We start from the raw sequence: 19,829 nt of genomic DNA, 5'->3' as shown, positions 1-19,829 counted from the left end.
TATATATATATATATATATATATATATATATATATATATATATATATATATATATATATATTTATTAATCTGGTAACAGATTTACAGTCATCAGCTTTCTGAAACCATGAATATAAGCTGTAAAAAGCAACAAATGTAGTTGCATAGAATCACATGATCAAAACACTCAACATTTAAAAAGAAAAAAAAAAAAAAAAAGCATAGTCTCTTGTGAATCAACAGTTCCTTTACATTCATTCTGTTTCACCAAAATTTGAGAGTAAAAATCATAAATGTTGCACACACCCCTCTGCATCTCAGCTTGGCCCTTCACTCATGCTGTACCTCTCTACCATCTGTTATTGAAAGTGGACTGTGCACAAGGGTGCGCCAGGCAGGACAAAAAAAAAAGACAAAAAAAAAAAAAAAAAAAAAAAAAAGGCTCCTGCCTTTTTTTTATATTCTTCAGTCACATTACTTCAACAGCTCTCCATTCAGAGTCTTTAGTGGACTTCTTGTTTTCTTTTTTCTTTTCTCCATCTCAGGTTTGCGTCTCTGTCTGGGCATCAGCGCTGTGGAAAGGGACAAGAGATCAGATTTGCATACAGGTATAAACAAACAGCTCATATTTTAAAAAACACCACACAAACAAACAAAAACCCACAACACACTGAATCAAGACATAATTCATACCGGCTTAACATGTAGATCATCTGTCCAGGATCATCTGCAAACATCCTGCAATGACAAGCGAATGGCTTTAAAATATTTTTCCCATCTACTAGTTCAAGGTCAAATTTATTTATATAGCAAATTTCAAACAGCCGATGCTGCACAAAGTGCTTAACAATATAAAAATGGTATTAAAAAGCAACAATGTAATACAATAATAACAATAAAAAAAAAACAATAATAGGACAGTAAAATAATTAAAACAATAGCTAAACTAATTCAAATAAGACCAAAATGCTTGGGTCATAGTGTGTTAAAAGCCAGGGCATAGAAATGTGTCTTTAGTAAAGATTTAAATTGCTCAAGTGTTTGTGCTGATCTAATATTTAAGGGGAGACTATTCCAAAGTCTGGGACCTGCCACAGAGAAGGGTCTATCACCACGGGATTTGAGGTTAGTCCGTGGGATGGACAGCATTAGTTTTGAGCTAGACCTCGTGGTTTTTCCTGGAGCATAGGCAGAGAGGAGCTCAGACAGGTAAGGAGTTCAAAACAGGGCTTGAGGGTTAAGATCAAATTACAGCCATAGTTTAAAATTGTGACATCTTTACTTTCAATCCTTGTGAGTCTACAGTCTCTCTTTTTTCCACAAACTTTGTCCAAGTTAGTTCAAAGACATTTCAGTGAGCAAAACATGAGTCATGTGAAGTCAAACTTGTTTATAATTATGGGTGACAGTACAAATCAATCTGACTTAGTAACAACACACTGACACATACTTAACTGCCCTTGAAAAACTCAAATTTGAAAGAGCATTGAATTTGCTCAGCACAACTGTGCCATCTTGCACACATCTAACTGTTCCCAGATTGGTCTGTTATTGGTGTGTGTTGAATCAAAACATATGCAGCAGAAGAAACTGTATTTTATTTGCATAGAAAACTGAGGAATTTCTGAACAAGTGTTTGTTCCAAAGCAATGCATTCAACGTAGTCCTGATAGGTTAGTTGCTCTTGACACGAAGCTCTCATTGTCAGAGACAACTTTTTAAATAAATTAATAGCAGAAGTTGTCTATGGATCCTAGCTAATAAGGCGACAAGAGGATGGCGCAGCCTTAAACCAATTCAATGGGAAAAGCAGTAGAATAAATCAGGTACTTAGATGAAGAATGACTACATTTAATTCGGATATTGTGAGATATGTAGATACAACTTAATCACTCAAGAAATAAAAATATTAAAAAAAAAAAAAAAAAAAAGACACCATAGAACAATCTCTTACCCATCCCCCCAGTGGTAAAATGCACGGTCTTGGAAGAACATGGACAGGAACAACCACAGGCTTATCAACTCCAGCCAGAAGATAACAAACAGGAGCCATAGCGATGTGAGCAGGATTTCACACAACATCCTGGAGCTCTGTGAGGACGACACATGCGTCATAAATAAGTGATGTCTTCAGTTTTATGAAGGTAGTGGGCACCATGTTGTTGCTAAATAACAATCAAATTATGTCTGTAGCACATACAACATGCAGTCCAAAAGTCTTGAGCCTCTCCTCAAGGTATTAGATTTTGTACTCAGGCTTTTTGGTAACTTTTTAAAGTTGTCTTGAGCAGTAGTTCCTCAGCCTTTCTGAAGGTCTTTCCGTGTTTTCGTTTGGACAGTGGCTGCTTTTTCACGAGTTTTTAAATTCGGTCATTGTACCTGACCATTTTCATAGGAATGTTTCTCTGTTAACCACTTAAGGCTGACCAAGAAATAATTCAAGCACCCAAGTTACAGGATTAATTAGTGTTTTATCGACACACAAGTGACACCTTGGCAAAGAAGTGATTTTAAACTGTATCTTTAGGCACTTTGTTATTAGTAGCAACTAAATACACAATTTACTTCCATTTCTGTAGTTGATTCTATGGAAAATGCCAAACAATACAATTTGAAGGTCTTTCAACTTTTTCCTCTGGAAACTGGTTGCTTTTCAACCAGTTTGCATTCACAGAAACTGGTTGAAAAGCAACCAGTTTCTGTGAATGCATGGGGGGGGGGGACAAAACAAAAACACAGAGTCATGATTGGCCTTTCCAGAGCTTAGGCCTCAACATTACTGAAGCAGGGGCACCTCCACAATTTTTTCATAAGGGTGGCCAAATGTGGGCCACTAAAATATTTGGGGTGGCACACCAAAAACAGATAAAGTTGAGGAACATACAAAGTGAGACAATACAAATGACACACACAAAAGTAAAAAATGTATATGCAGGAATAAAGGACAATTTATTTTTTTCAACTCATTCTAAGGAGTCTTTCTACTTCGTGCTCACCTTTATTTTATTTATTTCATTACCAGCACAGTCTTGCCAGGGGGAAGAGGGAGGCCACGGGGGTCCAGAAAATAATAATAATATTGACCTTCAGGTTCATTAATATTGTATAGCCTGTGTGTTTTGCCCTATACATTTAATTTCCGTGCATGTTTCACGTTTAATTAATTGGTTGTGGAAAAGATTTGAGTCAATGTTTGAGAGTCATTGACAACAAGAACAGAAACTCATTAACTGATGTTAAATACCTGGTGCCGCTAATCTTTCATCTTTTAGAAAAGATACGTTTAAAAAAAATCATTAATTATGAACAATGAAATGAAAGCTAGTTTTGCCAAACTCATCGACATTGACCGCACAAAACCTGTGCAGAGTCATATTTTATTTAATGTCCACGATTATCGTTCAGCGTGACACAGACAGTGAGAGTAGCTAGCTAGCGTGGCATCTAATGTCAAGCTATAAACAGTCCCGCTAGCCATCTACCTAGACACTTTCGAGCATTGAGAGTGCATGGGTGCTTGAGCTAACCATTGGATTTGACTTTTACCTTAACGATAACGTTAGAGTAATGAGCTGTTTACGCGAGTTTCGGTGCAGAAATCGAGTTATGTTAGCTACAAGAGATGAAAAAACTAGAGCCACTGGCTTTTAGCTAACGTTTCATTTGCCGCACACACCCATACTGTTAACAAGAAAGCGGTATCTAAATAGGGGAATTCGTGTTTTAGGCCTCTTACCTTACTCAAGGAAAAGACTCCTGAGACAGCATTCCTTCTTCTCTAGGCTAAGGAAACATTTACCATAGTTTTGTTTACAATGCTCGTCACATTACGCGTCAAGCGCAGTTCCGCTTTCAGAACCAATTACAACATCGGTTCATTTAAGCCGTGGTCCGCGGACGCTGATAGGTCCTGTCAGGCCTCCAAATTAAACTACGTATCTTTCTCACAATACATATTCTATTCTGGATAATGTAATTCAATTATAAAATTATCAATACCAGTAGCTTCTATATGTAGAAACAATGTTTTGTTAATGGGGGGGGGGGGGGGGAACGACATATTCTGCTGTACTGTAATTTTCGGTTTATATTTTTCATACATAAAACAGAATCATAAAATATTCCCGAAATTATTTTCTTCTACCAATTTAAAATGTACTTTAATTAAATTTAAAGGTTTTGCCAATTAATTTAACAATAGATTAAAAATAAAAACAAAAACAACAACTGACCAGCCACTTTATTAGTTACACCTGTTCAACTGCTCAAGGTAAATTTCTAATCAACCAATCACACAGTAACTACTCAGACGTGTTAACTTGGTCAAGCTTGCCTAAAGGTCAAACTGAGGATCAGAACAAGAAAGGAAGGTGATTTTGAACACTGTGAGGTGGCAGACAGGCTGGTCTGTTTCAGAAATTGATGGTCTCCTGCCACACAACCATGTCTAGGGTTCACAAAGAACGGTCTAGGAAAGAGTTCATATTCAGTGAGGGACAAAATTTGGTACAAACAACATGACATTGTGTATCCATCCTGCCTTGTATCATATGTTGGTGCAGGTTGTGTAATGATGTCAGAAACGTTTTCTTGTCACACTTTGGAACAATGAGTATTATTGGTGACCATGTCCATCTCTTTATAGCAAGTGAATCCATTTTCTAATAGCTTCTGCTAGCAAGATAATGTTCCATATCAAAAATCTAGATCAATGACCATGACAAAGGGATTACTGTACTCATATGACCTCCAGCCAAACACGATCAGGGCACCTTTGCAATGTGACGGAACAGGAGACTTGCAATACGGATGTGTGTAGTCGACAAATCAGAGGCAACATTGTGATGCTATCAAGACCAAAATCTCTGAGGAATGTTTCCAGCACCTTGTTGAATCTTTGGTTCAATTAAGACAGTCAATAGGGTTCCAACCTGGGTACTTTTAAACAGTTTCTGTTCATGGACTCAGCCTTATTCATTTCCACTTAATCATGCCTTTTTTTTTTTTAAATAAATGTGTTTAATGTGATCATTGAAGCAAAATACATTAAAAAAAAAATACACAACCACAAAGTAAGCCATACTAAAATTACTTTATTACAGCTGATTTCTGTTCAATATCCCTCTGCCCACACAATAGTAAATACAATACAAACAATATAGTAAATTTGATCCTATTTTTTTAAATTCTGCTCAATATTTGTACACAATTTAAATCCACTTTTTGTACTTTACCATATCTTATGTAGTATCTTCATAATCTCTCTGACATTCAATAACAAGTTCCACCATCTATACATTTTATTATAGGTTATAAGTTGTAGTGGTAATGTGGCAAACAATACTGACATCTTCAAAGAAATGCAATATCTTTTTCAGAATTTGCCTGTCACCCCATCATCTTTTCAAGCCTTTTTACTTTGGCCACTACACCAGAACCTTGTTGTTTTGTTTCATACATTACATGTGGTCAGCCCAATGATAGGTTACAACCATGGAGATGAAACAAATGCAGTGGTATCTGGGCTTGGCAACTAAGGTATGGCACAGTGTTGGACCATAAAAAGGATCGCTATTTTCTGTCGCTGATTCTCATTCAGTATCCTACATGCTTTCAGTCAGTAGGAGAAATATCTGAAAGTTAAAGTCAAACAAATAAAACAAAACAAAATCTAATCCAGGCTGGTGGAGAAGTCTTTCGACTGATAACAAAATCCAGGTTCCCTCACACAAAACTATGACACAAAAGTGAACAAAATGTGTCCGCATAAACAAAGTTGGCATCTATGTGAGGTCTGATCGACCTAACATTCAAACTCTTGGCCGTGGCCTATGAATATAGTAACAATCCAATAAAGATAAATACATTCTCATCTTCTTTACAACATGAATAACTCAAAAGAAAAAAAATGATGACTACAACCTGTTTTGTTACAGTAGCTGGAACTAATCAGTTGGCATAACAGAAAAAAAAAGTTTCGGGTTCAAACCATATGTAACTTGATACAATGCATACTTTCTAGGCAGAATATATACATAATGAAAGTTAAAATCCCACCTAGAAAGAAAAATATCCCAGCATTTTTGTGTGTCCTCAAATATGATAGGAATAGAGCAACAAACAACATTCAGAAAGAGCCAGCCAGAAAGGGCGGCTCTGAATCAGAGTGGAATGGAGACAAATGGTCGAATGTGTGCAGCGACAGAGAACTAACTCCGCAGTGGTAATACTCAGAGATGGTGACTAAACGAGTGGTATTTAAAGATGATAGTAAAGGCAATTTGTCAGTGTACACAAACCAAGCGTAACATTGAGATATGTCCACACAACTTAACACCTAAACTCTGAGCGTGAAAGGTTTACACATGTCACTGTAGTCTGTCAGTTTTTAGAAATCATTTTCTTAAAATGTGGGTTTACATTTAAAATTCCTGTAATTAAAAAAAAAAAAAAAAAAAAAAAAAACCCATACACACGCATACACACACATAAATTCCAGCTTTGTGAGGAGGAGCAGTCACTTTTGCCAACTCCAGAGAATTATCTTTAAAGTGTTTTATATTCTCAGTGTCAAAATGCCAAGTCTCACTTGAATGGAGAGGCTGTTAAAAGGTAAAATGGGAACATACTTCTCCAGCGATAGTTCATTAACTACAAACTGAAGAGAGAGAAAGAATGCAGACATGAATATAATTCAGAGGAGGAAAGGAAGTGTTTTTGCCACATGTATTTTGCACTTGGCTTGTGTTTTTTTTTTTTTTTTTTTTTTTTAAACTGTGCACTGACTAAGTTTTACATGCTACAACGTCAAAATGCAAGCATGTGCTCAATTCAGTCACCCAAGTTTTGGGGTTCAATGACTTGGTGTAACATTATTAACTTAGCACCTTTTAAATTATTAGTGTTGCTTACTTGGGCCCAGTGTTTTCATATTTAGTTGTGCCAAGCCTGCTGTTATGGTCATGACAATTAACTCTAACTTCCTGCCTGCCATAATAAACTCTCCAGTTTACTCGCTTCAGTTCATAGAAACTCTAGCCAAAACATACGCGCACACACACAAAAAAAAAAAGCACCATCCTCACATATTCTCTTCACTCTGAATTTAACATAAACACAACTGAGAGCAACAACAGCCATAGCTTCACTGACTGGCAATCTCCTTAGTTACAATTGTATTGGGTGTAGTTGTACTCTGTACTTGGGAAATTGCTCTAAAGAAAAAAAGAAAATGGATCACAGCACATCTAAGTCTGCCTCCTAAACTTAACAATATGCGTACCAATGATCACTCACCAGGTGTTTTGCGAAAAGAAGTCAACTATTAAATCTCACACACATTTAGTTGTATAAAGTGCTTTGAACAAGGCAGCAGTTTTAAAAGGCACTAATAAAAATAAACAGATGTCTATTAGGATTCTTTATGAAGGCCAATAAGTCACAATTCCTTCTGAGAACATGTACAGTGACATTCTCTGTAACGCAAGGGTTTCCCCCTCAAGTACCATGTGAAGGCATGAGAACTGGTTGCAGATATGCACCAGCAATGTTCTGTTTCTCGACATACATAGGACTTAAACTGTACTGAATATGAGAATCTGAGGAAAATGTCTGAAAACCTGCTAAAATAGGCTAAACAAAAGAAGCTAACACTGATAAGAAATGGAAGAAGGAAATTTAAACTATAAAGATCTGAGACTAATTTCAGTTATCATAGGTTAAAAAGGCACTGTAGGATAGTTGTAGCATGTGTGAAACAGTTAAGACTAGATTATTTGGCTCTGAATCTGTAATGTTTCGTTTTGGTAGAGGAAAGAAAACTAACTAAGATAAGAGGAATCGAAGTCATTATGACGACCATTACAGCAGGCTGGCATCACAAGCATCTTCACTCACTCTGCTGCGTTCGTAACCACCATCAAACAATTGCCCAGTGTATTACTGAATACGAATGGGGAGAGTGAAGAAGGGAGGTCCTGAATAAAATCAGTTCTGTGATTGTTTGATACATTTAAAAAAAAGGACAAAATTAACACATGTCAAAGGCTTTTAACAGTGTTTCATGTGCAAAATGAGAGCAATGGCTGTGAGTAGCACAAACTTATGTTTTTTTTGTTTCTTTATTTTATTCTTTTAAATCCTCCTTAGGAGAGAACTGTAACTAAACACAAATGAAAGTAACATATTGACACTCAAACTGCTTATGCAACATAAATTTTAAGGATCTGTATGTGTGCCGATAAACTGCCGTGAGGGCGGGCTGTGCTTTTTCCAGCCCTTTTGACCTGAGCAACATTTATTTCATCACACATCCACATCTGTACATGGGAGAAATGGTAAATGGTGGGGTAGTGTCTGAGAAAGACGGAGCAATAGAGCTCTGCCTTGATGTGTTTTTAGATTCCCCGCACTTGGATTCTTGATTCCATGGCTGATGAGGGATCTATGTGTAGGAGAGGTGGGACCCGTTAGATATTTGAGAGGTCACACTGGTGCTCCTGCTCATTCCCTGCTCACTGTGCCCTCCCGAGGGTGTCCTTCCCATCCCCTGGGGGCTGTTCTGAATACCACTAGTGCGTGCGCCCAGAACTCCAGCTGATGGGTGGCCCCATGGTGTCGAATCCCCTCCTCCCTGTATGCCCTGTCCCCAGCCATGTTGCATAGATGCCCCTCCTGGACTGGAGTGATATCGATGGTAACTGCCTTGGTGACTGAACCCTGCACCTGAGCTGCTGCTGCCCCAGTGTGCACCTTGAGAGCTTCCAGATGGGTGCTGCTGCTGATGTTGACACCAACTTACTTGAGCCCCGGGAAAGTTATTGCCCATGGCCTCTGGAGAGATGTTTGATAGCACCATGTTGCTAAAGCCTAGGCGCATACTCTCAGAGTCAAAAGCCTCAACTTCTCTGGCTTGGCGTTCCAGCACGCTCTGGATTCGCGCTGAGCATTCATTCTGCAAGGACTGCATTTCTTCCTCAATCTATAGCAGAAAAGGAGGGAAAAAAATGAAATTCATATTAAACTGTTTGCAATATTGTTATGGCTTACAAACATGGCAACTAAAGTAATGTTCAGGACTCTTAAAATCCCAGGACGCTCTCTACTATGCCATAGTTTCCCCCCCTTTTTTAAACCTGCTTAAAGGTAAATAGTAAACATGTACACAGTGGACATTATTGCTTTCCCTTTCTCTCATTTTAATCATGTTGCAGCTCGTATGGCAGGACGAATTAACTCTTTATCAGTATAACGATGAGAAGGCCACTGACCTAATGTAAATCCCATCAGCACTTCACCCACATTGCATGTAAAACAAACTGGATTAACTGAAGGTAGGAGCATTTTGCCCCTTTACATCCAAACTCTGAGACTCAATAGCTTAAGAAAATATAAATGTAAATCTTAACATGAACATAATTTATGGCGGAGAACCTTTGTTTCCAGCAGGGCCCTTCGGAGTGACACCCTCTGCTCCAGATCTTTCTTTTCACGCTCATGCTGGGCATCTGTCTGCATCTTGATCTTGCTCTGGTAGGCGTTGAGAAGCTCCAGCTCTTGCTGTAGCTGCATTCGTAGGGCTTGGTACTGAGCCTCCTGAGTCTCATCCAGACGAAGCTAAGACCAGCGAGAAGATCACATTCAGGGTCCAAGCAGTAAAACATATACTCAACTATTACTGATGTGGCCATATCCATTACAGGTAAGAGACTAACAGTCTTACAGTTTTACCAGACTCACCGCCTGAGTAGAAAGCATTTCATTGATAGAGTGGTCATACTGCTCGGCCAAAATGGCAAGTTTGCGGTGCTGCTCTTGCTTCAGCCGTTTAAGGACAGCTTTGTGCTCCGACTTTGGTGTCGTCTCCAGCAGATGGTTCCTCAGTGCTTTATACTGCCTAGTTTGGATCTTGCAAGTGTCCTGGAACTGCTTCTTGATCTGTAGCTCTTTGGACTAGATTGTAGAGAAAGGAGTAAATACTATATGCACTATACTTCCCAACTATTATCTACAGATAATAGCTAGCATGCTTAGAAGTGAGGAAGTACAACCAGAAAACAAAGCATTACATTAAAGTAATTCTGGGTTACGGTCTATTCAGTTTGTTGCTGTTTGTTTTCATTAAAACAGTAAAATATCAAGAGGTATAAAGCTGGGCACTCCTAATTCTGAGGCTGACATTTTATTCCTAAATCTGTGCATCTTTTTTTTCCAGCTAGTCCTGACCCAAGCATGATGAAGTATAATTCAAATAGTGCCTAGACAAGCACTTTTACTAAAATCAGCGTCTGAATATTTAATATACACCCATGTTCAGAAACTTCTCCTGACCTTGAGACTTTTGGGTTGCTGGCGAACCTCCATAGCATGTTTGCGTCTAAGTTCTCTCTCCCTTCGCTTGTTGTACTCCTGCTGATTGGTAAGCTCCGTCTGGTGCTGTAGTCGGGTCAGCTCAGCCCTCGTCTTTTGGATGTTGTTTAGCTGGCGGAACTCCAACTCTTGCATGGACTCGTGGTGCCGGAGAAGCATAGCATGTTCCAAGTCCTTCTGGGTTTGACGCTTACTTAGCTCCTAATGATGTCCAAATGGAGATAAATAACATTTACAAGATAAGATTACTTCCAGAACAACAGACCATTTTTAGTTTGTGGATTACTTAATATTTGTAACATACTGTTCAACAGTATAGTGGTAGAGAAAGGTACAGACCTCTCGCAATAGATCCTTTTCGATTCTGTGGCGAGTAGTCAAAATCCTCCTTTTGAACCTGCGGCACTCTAGCTCCAGATACTGCCTCTGTCTGCGCTGTAAATTGGCCTCTTCTTCTGCTTGATAGTTTTGGAAGTTCTCCTTCTGTTTGGACAACCACTCCTGCTTTTCTTTCTTGGGAGTTGACTGGTTTTCATTCAATTCCTAAAGTAATAACAGACTGAAGGTCACTACCAGCACTTAATTTATACTGATTAATGTTTACTAACTGCTAGTTTAAAAAGAAAAAAGAAATCTGTATGTATTTCTGTGTCTGTAACACCAATCTGCCTGCCTCTTTAAGTTGCTCCTTGCGAAGTTTGTATTCCCGTTTCTGGTTTTCAAGAAAGCTGTTGAGCTCTTTTTTCTGTTGACTCTGGATGTGTTGCTGGAACTTCTTTTCATCATTGCTAAAGGTTTTTGCCTGATAAAGAAACAAATATAATCAGTTTTTTCTATGCACAATAACAGTGAGTGAATGATAACACTGACAACACACTTAATGAACACTTAGAAGCTGAAAGCATACATCTTTCTCCATTGACGCTTGGTGTTTCTTGATCAGTTTCTCCATCTCTTGGGCGAAGCTATTCCTCTGATTCTCCAGTTCCTTGTCCAGACGGAGTCTGTTCTCGTCCATTTCAGTCTTCAGCTTGTTTTCCAGAGCCATCAGCTGTTTTTGATGCTGTCGCCTCATGCGCTTGTAGCCTAATATCTGCTCTCTTAACTCAGAATCTTGCTCATGCTCCTTAATCTGGCGAGTGAGCTAGCAAACACAAGACAAAATACTTATCTTTAGACATGAAGTTTATAAGGCACACAAGTATTGTGAATAGATTTAATTGCAAGCTTGTTCAAAACACTTCTGATGATTACATGAAAAAATATATTGCTTGCCTTAAGGTAAACGCTTCTAATAATCACGAGGACACTGGGTGAAAATATTTTTGCCTTTTTACAATCACAGAAACACCCAGCAGGTATATGCATGGTTATCTGAGATATTAAACAGTTCGTTAGCAATGATGTACAAATGAAATGACAGCATCATTACCACTGAAGCTGTGCGTATTGTGGCAAAGTGTTCACGGTTTCTTCTTGGCCGTGGCGTGTGTGGAGGAGGGGACTGCTGCTCAGTTGGCTGGTTGTGAGTCTGTAAATCTTGGTTACACGTCTCTTCTCCCTAAAAGGTGCACAACAATACAGACATTGCAGGCTATTTAGAACCAATCTAAACAATACTCCAGTGAGAATAATACTAATAACACTTTACTCAATGAAAAGTGAAAGAAAGATGTCTTACTTGTTTGACATGTATGACAGAGCTGTTGGACATTACTGTGTGGTCCCCTTCGATGTCTGCCTCACTTTTGTCATCGCCTGCATCTGTTAAACTATTAACAGAGCTGCTCTGCGAACTGGCACTGATTGACATACTGGGGATGGATTGGTTGCTCCCTACACTGTTCACTGTACCGGTCCTACTCACACTTGGTTCTGGCTCCTAAAAGTAAAAGAAAGTAGAAAGTAACAAGATTACAACACATCTTGTGTCAGAGGACACAATACTATGAAAGGCAGAGAGGCAAGCAAGGAGGGGTTAACACAATTTCAAACAGACCTCCTCTTCATCTTGTGTTGTTGGGCCATTGTGGACTTCCTGAAACAAGATCTTCTTCATCTTGCGATACTGCAGATTGTCTAGCTCCCGTACTGCATCCTTTGTCCGGCTTATCAAGTCTATTAAAACCGATTCAGGTCGCTCACGCTGGACAAATGCATGCTGGACGAGCAACAGAAAAGCCATTTTGCGTTAAATTCATGAATTTGTCTATAAGGATTCATCACAATAACAAATCGGTCACAATCATTTTTGGTTGATTACCTTTAGAAGCTCCTCAGAGTTTGGCCTATCCTGGGGTAATTTCTGAAGGCAAGAATCTACAAAGTTTCGGAAATAATCCGTCCTACAGTTGGGAGATCATATATGAACAAAGTTTAGAATGTAGAAGAACAACATAAATAATAAATAGACATTATTCAATTTGAAAAACAAAATATGGATCCAATTCTAAACTCACCATTCACTCGACTGCAGTGTGGGGCTGTCATTCTGTGCTATATGGTATAAGGCACTCATTGCATTCATGTTAAAGAGTGGCGGCTTCCTCTCAGCTATGAACCAAGAAACAGGTTACATTAAGAAATGCATACAAGGAAAGTGAGGATGAAAGAAGAAAAAGCCACATCAGTAATTGAATGAACCTAATGGTGTGAGAAACACTGTTGCTGACTGTGAGCAGTTAACTGAAGTATAAAAGCAGATGTGTGAATTCTAACAATGCAACAGCAAAGGAGCTAGGACATACCTAATTCAATGCAGGTTATACCCATAGACCAAATATCCACCTTTCCATCATATTCACCTTCATCCATGGCTAAAATTACTTCTGGGGCCATCCTGAAAAAAATAACAAAAAACAAAGAAGGCATCACATTCACAATGCTAACTTCATATTCCAGTGGAAGGCAGGGATGTGAAGCTGCAAATGGGCACCTGACAGCTGTCGCTACGTGACGGATCTGAATCTCAACAAGTAAAAATTGAGTTGGCCTCAACTCTGTTCAGGCAATGCACTTTATCCATGACGCTGTGAAAATGTCGCTGGCCATGATTGGTCACTGGTAACTTGGCTGCTCGCAGTGTGAAAGTAGCAATAACATTAGTCTGGCGGCATTTCTTTCCATATTTAGTGAAAAGAATGGGGATTTAGAAGGTTTTTTCACATATAGATGTTAATTATGTTTAATATGTGACAATGTTCTTGTAAACAGATTGCCCATCTGTTAAGAAGGAGACAGGGTATATACAGACATATATAGATAAATTATTATAGTAAGATGTTTTGAATTTTACCAATATGGAGTCCCAACGAAGGAGTTCGCAGGACAGGCGATGGAAGCAGAGCCAAAATCTGCTAGTTTTACCTGCCCTGGCTCTGTCAGCAAGATGTTTCCTGCCTTGATATCTCTGTCAAACACATGAGAGGAAATGGTTATAGCAAGACGTAGAAGACACAGTGCATGAGGGCTAAAGCAATCTGTGCACAGCATGCTCCTAAAAAAAACTTGAAACACTCACCGGTGAATCATAGTTTGGGAGTGAAGATAAGCCAAACCTTGAAGAGCACCATGTGTAATTGCAGCTATTTCAACTTCCTGCAGAGGTTTCTTGTGAACTGAAGAAGATGTATAATAAGTGATGTAAATCAAGAAAAAAGGTGATGGGGATAAAAATGGCAAATACAGGAATGTAATTTCTTCCAAGGTTTTCCACTCACCTTCTAACAAATCGGAAGCAGAGCCAAGGCAATACTCCATTACCAGCTGTAAGGAAATCAGAAGTGCTTTGTGTGAATTTATATTTGGCCCTTAAATAATTAATAAATATTAGTCTTACATCAAGATCATCATCATTAACACAATGTTGTAGAACCTCACCCATGCAGTGTGCTCTCGTAGGTAGCATCCTTTGTACTCTATGGTGTTTGGGTGTTGTATTCGTTGCAGGAATTTCACTTCTTTGATTATGTCTTGCCATTTCTGGGACAACAGTAAAACAACAAAAGGACTGTTACAGCAAGAACAAGTTTATTCATGAATAAACAGTTTATTAACCTAATATAGAACATTTGAGGTCATCATACCTCACTCGATTGCTTCCCACTATATGACATCTTCTTGATGGCCACCACATCATTTGTCTGCACGTCCCGTGCCTGAATAAAAAACACATTACATAAAACTGATTGTCAAGATTTTTGTGATTTAAGCTACGGCGAGATAAATAAGGCAATAAAGGTCCTACTTCCATATAGCTTAATTAACTTTGCATTATGAAACTGTAAAGATTAAATTATATCTATGTGCTTTGAATCAACATTAAAAAGCCCCATTGTGATATCATGATACCTGAGCTAATCGGTATTAAGTCACATGCACAACAGCTACAAGCAGACATGTTGGGGCAACATGGGAACAACATTATGGTAATCAGTTCTCTCTAAGCTGACTAACATAAGCAAAGTTTAGGCGTAATATCTGTATTAAAACCTTCTAAATCCATTACACGCATCTAATTGATTTGTGGGTATGTCTGTATGCATGTGTTGTTAAATACTCACAAAATATACAGCACCAAAGCTGCCATGTCCAATTTCATGAAGATCCGTAAAGAGCTTTTCTGGGTCCTCCTTGAAGAAGAGTTCAGCAATTTCGGGGTCTTTGAGGTTCCCCGCCCGACTGTTATTGGGCATAATTAGGGGTTGGGGGCAATGCCGCTGCCGCCAGGAACTATCTGGGTCTGCGACAGCGACGTGAAAGCCCCCACTGATGACTCATCTGCAGGACAGTGGTTTCATATGTGTTCAGAACTGAAAGTACAAGAAAAAAAAACAAGAGTAAACACACTAGCAGAGATGTACACATGCATTGCTATTCTAAATTAGAAAGCTACAGCAACACTGTATGGACTGTGAAGCACAGCACACTACAAGAAAAGGAAAGCTGGATGTTATGAAGTAAGATTCACTTAAATGCTGAATTACTAATAATACTTCTTAACACTGATTATATCATATTAGAAGGCTATATAAGTGAGAAAGCTCTTAGTTGTTCGGATGAGCAACAGACATGCCTAATAATGTGGGCATGAGAAGGCTAAACAAAGCATGAACTTAACCATGATGTCAGAAATCCTGAGGTAGCAAGAGATAAGTCTCCTGTTTCCATAGTAACCACAGCAATGAAATCAGGCCAACAAAACTGGCCTCACACCTTCAGTGACTGGTGTGTACACAAAAAGATGTGAGGAGGATACAAAGACGTGCCTGAGAGCTGCCCATCTCCAGCCTGAACGTGGAAGAGAAATTGAGCACCTTCACAGTGTTAATGACTGAAGGAAAACTCAGTATTCCAGTGACGGGATGACTGGTTAAACCTGCAGGTACATGGAAAACATTCTCAAACGCAGCAAACAGCGTACATGCATCTTCCTAAAAGTGATCAAAGGGTTTGTTCAGCAAAAAAAAAAAGTTTATTCAAAGGTTATATTTATTAGTTTATTAAAAGTATTGTTTGAAACCACTTATTCAAAGTGGTGTCATACCACAGTAACGGCTTAGTTTTCCTTTGCCCTGACTTTGGAATATCCACAACAGAAACACTCATTAGAATTAAAATAAATTACTTGTTTGTGATTCACACCATGTGGGAAAATGACATCTGAAAAGCAGCGTGCCTTTTCATAAGTGGTGTCTTACTGGAAGCAGTCAAGTGTGCCGCCTTCTCGTGAATGTAAACAAATTAAACAAACAAACAAATAAATAGATCAAAATAACCAAAAAATAATCACAGTAGCGTGTGTGGATTAACATAATATATCAAAAGCTCAATATAATTTCACTGGGGTTATGGGGGTTAACATGGTTAGCTCTTCATTGTCAGCAAAGCCAATACCAAAATTATGAAAAAAAACCCCAACAACAGTCATTTTGTTAGTTCGTTTTTTTCAGTACATCACAATAACTGCTCCATCGTGTAGTAACACATTCACCTCATACGCAATAGATACCCGGTTTGAGACTGAGTGGAGACACTAAACTTAGTTTAAGGAGTCACAAGCTAGTATAAGCCTAGTGCCAAGCAAAGATAAATGGAGAGGTTGTGTCAGGAAGGGAATGTAGTGTAAAATCTGTGCCAAAACAAACATACCGATCCATCTGCTGTGGCGACCCTTAGGAAATAATGGAGCAGCCAAAAGTCACTGGCAGAGTATGTATTGACTCTTCTGGAAGTGATGGGGGCAAAAACGCCTACAAGTGTTCCAGTCTATCTTTACATGATGAAGGAGGAGGAGGAGGATGCCCATGAGCCCAGGAAAAACTACACATGGAAGATGGCTACGACTATAGCGGCCACTATAGCGCAGGCTCTACTCATTGATATAAAAGGCAGTATGAGTAGCGTGTGGAACTACTTTGTGTTATTATCCTGAAATACACTAACCTTTTCTTTTTGGAGACACCTGGCACTGCCATTGTGAAATCACTCATGCACCTAAATGTTTGCAGTGGCTAACTATCAATAAAATGTTAACATTTTAAATGTTTTAAACCACCATGACAGTGATTTAAAATGACTTTTGTGCAATTAAAGGTATTTTATGTCCAAGTACATCAAATTGGGTATTGAGACTCGTGCAATTCTACTGATATTGATATCAACTACTAAATTTCAGGTTATCATGATGTCTCTGCCTTTTAAAAATACAGAAATTAATAAAAGATTATTACTAAGCCCGCAACACCACGCTCAATACGTTAATTTCCATTATTACTTTGAAACAGCTTCACTAATACTAATGTAGACTGTAAAAGATCACCGAGAAAAGTTTACTGAGTCCATTCGGCTCAGATGATCAGTTGCAAACAGATGCAAGGCTGACGCTAGAGTCACAAGACTTCTTTCCCAGCCTGGGAGAAACAGCCCCCAGTTCCAAGCAGACATCTTTTGTCTCACAACAACACTGAACAACTCACTATACTACACAGTTGTAGCCACAGCTCTGAAATAAAGCCCCATTACCATGTGGGACTGTGGCTCTTTATTGCCATTGTTCTTCACTACATTGTTTCTCATGAATGAGCTTTGTTGTCATATCTCATGATAGCATTTTCAACTTGTGAACATGTGAGCACAAAAGAGAATGATGATAACTGATACTTTCATTAAACAAAAGAAGAAAACAACAAACACAAACAACAAGATCAACAACAATATAAATACCCTGGTGTTCCAACTTGCACAAATGCATGCACAAGAATGCAGCAGGACAGGACAACAGAACTGGAGGGCTGGAATTCTCAATGTATGCCCTCACTGCGCTGCATTTCTCAGCATTTCCTGTTCGTGCAGCTATAGGGAGGTAGGAATGGGCCTTGCTGAGCATTTTCACTAGTGATTATCTGTCTATCTTGGTATTGCAGCAATGGCACGCCTTCTTAAGTGCGCCGCAATTTAATAAAGTAAAACATTTTTTCTTTCCATGTCCTAGAAGTAACTTAAAAAAAATACAGGTAGTTTTCATTACTTTGAAGAATCCATTAAACAAATGTAAGCGTAATGGAGGTCATTTAAGACACCTCCGTTTGGCACGCCAATCTATGGCACAACATAGCACAGGGTTTACGTCTGTTTCACCCAAAAACAAACAGAAACGGCACTGTAACATTGTAGCCAGTGTATCTTTATGCCTTCAAGTATATTAAGTTAGTTGGTAACTAGGCACCAGTTACCCAAGAGGAATGAGGGCGATAGATCTGAAAACCTTTAAAATATCCAACGTTTGCCCAAACTAAGATTGGTGAGGCAAACAGCAGCGCAGCATTACCTGCTGCGTTTTTACCTGTCTCCTCCTCCTAGAGTTTCAAAACAACCGGAATTTCACAGATTATTTGGTTGGGATTCATTAAAAGTTAACACTTTCCCACAGCGGTTTTAAGCGTCGTGTTAAAAAAAAAATCACATCAAAAAGACGGAAATATAAAAAGACAGCAGCTTGGGAGTGTGATGTCATCTACACACACCAAACTTAACGTTAGCCAAGTTACGTGTCATATGGCGAAACAGCCCAAGCATAATTGGCGTCGTGTTTACGACGTGAACAGCTGAACATAAACATGGATAATGTGGAATTAAGCGACCTGTAAGAACTCGCTTATCAGAAAAAGCTAAATTAGCTGGCTAACGTTTGTTATGTTTGCTAAGTTAGCTTAGCCAGTTAGCTGAAACTCACCCTCTTTTGACAGGCCAGGCTTCAGCGCTGTGGAGAATGTCGCTAATTCAAAACAGTTTGGGATTTGAAAAGTATCCCCTCAGTTTCATCGCCAGTGAGGCAACTTCGTGCGCCAAATCCTTGTGGTTCTTCACGCTGTCAGTCGATTATAACGCGCACATTTGTGAATTGTTACAGGTTAAAATCCCCACCCTTCAAGTAACTGGGGTGCCAGAGATCCCACTCCCAGACAGGTCCAAAGATGGCTGCCGAGCGATCCGCTGCCGCCTCCCTTCGTGGAAATGCGTCGGGGGAAATGTGAGGGAAGTTCAAACACCTCCAGAACCGCATTAAACAAGCCGCGATAATGTCCGCCTTATCGTTGGGGGAAAAAAACCTCGGGATTTAACCTCTCACACTGGCAGACTAACCGCAGCCGTTTAGACGTGTGTATGTGCCAGGCTGTCTGTGCTCCTCAGTGCAAACAGCAGTTCCGCCCTGCCTGTTGAATTTGCTGTAAACTCTCCCTGACCCATGTACATCCAGAGGCGGAGACACTGGAACATCATTAAAGAACACTGGACCTGCGATCACGTTCATATTTTTATCGAAGTTACTTTTAATAATTTCACTTTTGACATTTCTGGCATAAGATGTGAGTGGGGGGGGGGGGGGGGGGACTTTATAAATGTAATATGTATTTTAAATGAAAGGACTTGGTTATCGATGATGAGGAAATACAAGAACATTATAGAACTGAGACAGACTGTTAGAGAGCCCAAAGGTGGATAGTAGCTGTATTTCACAGTAGTACTGTATATTCATGAGGCAGTAAAACATCTTTGGCTTATTACACATTTGCCTAACAAGGGAACGCTGTTTCGATTCCGTGAGGAGACACAACTCTCTTGGGAGTTGCGTCAGGAAGGGCATCCGGCGTTAAACTCCGGCAACTCAAATATGCAAAGCAGCTACCCGCTGTGGCGACCCCTTGTGAGTAAGGGAAGCATTGTATGCAGTTTACTGTATATTAAATTTATCTATTTGTTCATCCATTCAGAAGTGGAATACTTCTTTCCTAATAGGGTCACCATTGTTAACTGTCTGTAAGCAACAACTCATTGCTCCACATCACCTTTTGTTGCTTTTGTTTTGTTTTCTTAAATAATAAGAACATGAAAACTAACAGAAAAATACAATAAATGAATGGATATACAAAGCCACCCAGGGGGAATGTTAACACAGACATGTAAGATAGGTTGTAGCAGTT

At 39.2% G+C, this 19,829-nt stretch overlaps 1 protein-coding gene and 1 long non-coding RNA gene across 2 annotated transcripts; both read right to left on the bottom strand.

The window, feature by feature from the left end:
• Positions 1 to 509: 509 nt before the first annotated feature.
• On the bottom strand, positions 510 to 3,848 carry LOC113036399 (uncharacterized). Its single transcript, XR_003274451.1, has 4 exons — positions 3,716 to 3,848; positions 1,934 to 2,070; positions 673 to 717; positions 510 to 551 (listed from the first exon to the last, which is right to left on the bottom strand). It is a non-coding gene; the product is annotated as an uncharacterized LOC113036399 (long non-coding RNA).
• Positions 3,849 to 5,057: 1,209 nt separating this feature from the next.
• taok1a (TAO kinase 1a) lies at positions 5,058 to 19,096 on the bottom strand. The gene is made up of 20 exons (XM_026192088.1): positions 18,581 to 19,096; positions 14,910 to 15,158; positions 14,433 to 14,504; positions 14,227 to 14,328; positions 14,067 to 14,112; positions 13,868 to 13,964; positions 13,643 to 13,756; positions 13,095 to 13,186; positions 12,807 to 12,900; positions 12,611 to 12,692; positions 12,347 to 12,508; positions 12,029 to 12,229; positions 11,780 to 11,908; positions 11,255 to 11,491; positions 11,021 to 11,149; positions 10,687 to 10,890; positions 10,309 to 10,548; positions 9,718 to 9,930; positions 9,412 to 9,594; positions 5,058 to 8,959 (listed from the first exon to the last, which is right to left on the bottom strand). Exons 2-20 carry the CDS (start codon positions 15,039 to 15,041, stop codon positions 8,423 to 8,425), a joined length of 3,066 nt encoding a protein of 1,021 aa, XP_026047873.1. The 5' UTR covers positions 15,042 to 15,158; positions 18,581 to 19,096; the 3' UTR covers positions 5,058 to 8,422.
• Between the last annotated feature and the right edge of the window lie 733 nt (positions 19,097 to 19,829).

The sequence above is a fragment of the Astatotilapia calliptera genome, chromosome 14, assembly GCF_900246225.1.
Source record: "Astatotilapia calliptera chromosome 14, fAstCal1.2, whole genome shotgun sequence".
In the NCBI taxonomy this organism is placed as follows: Eukaryota; Metazoa; Chordata; class Actinopteri; order Cichliformes; family Cichlidae; genus Astatotilapia; species Astatotilapia calliptera.
This window is presented reverse-complemented; position numbering and strand designations above follow the sequence as displayed.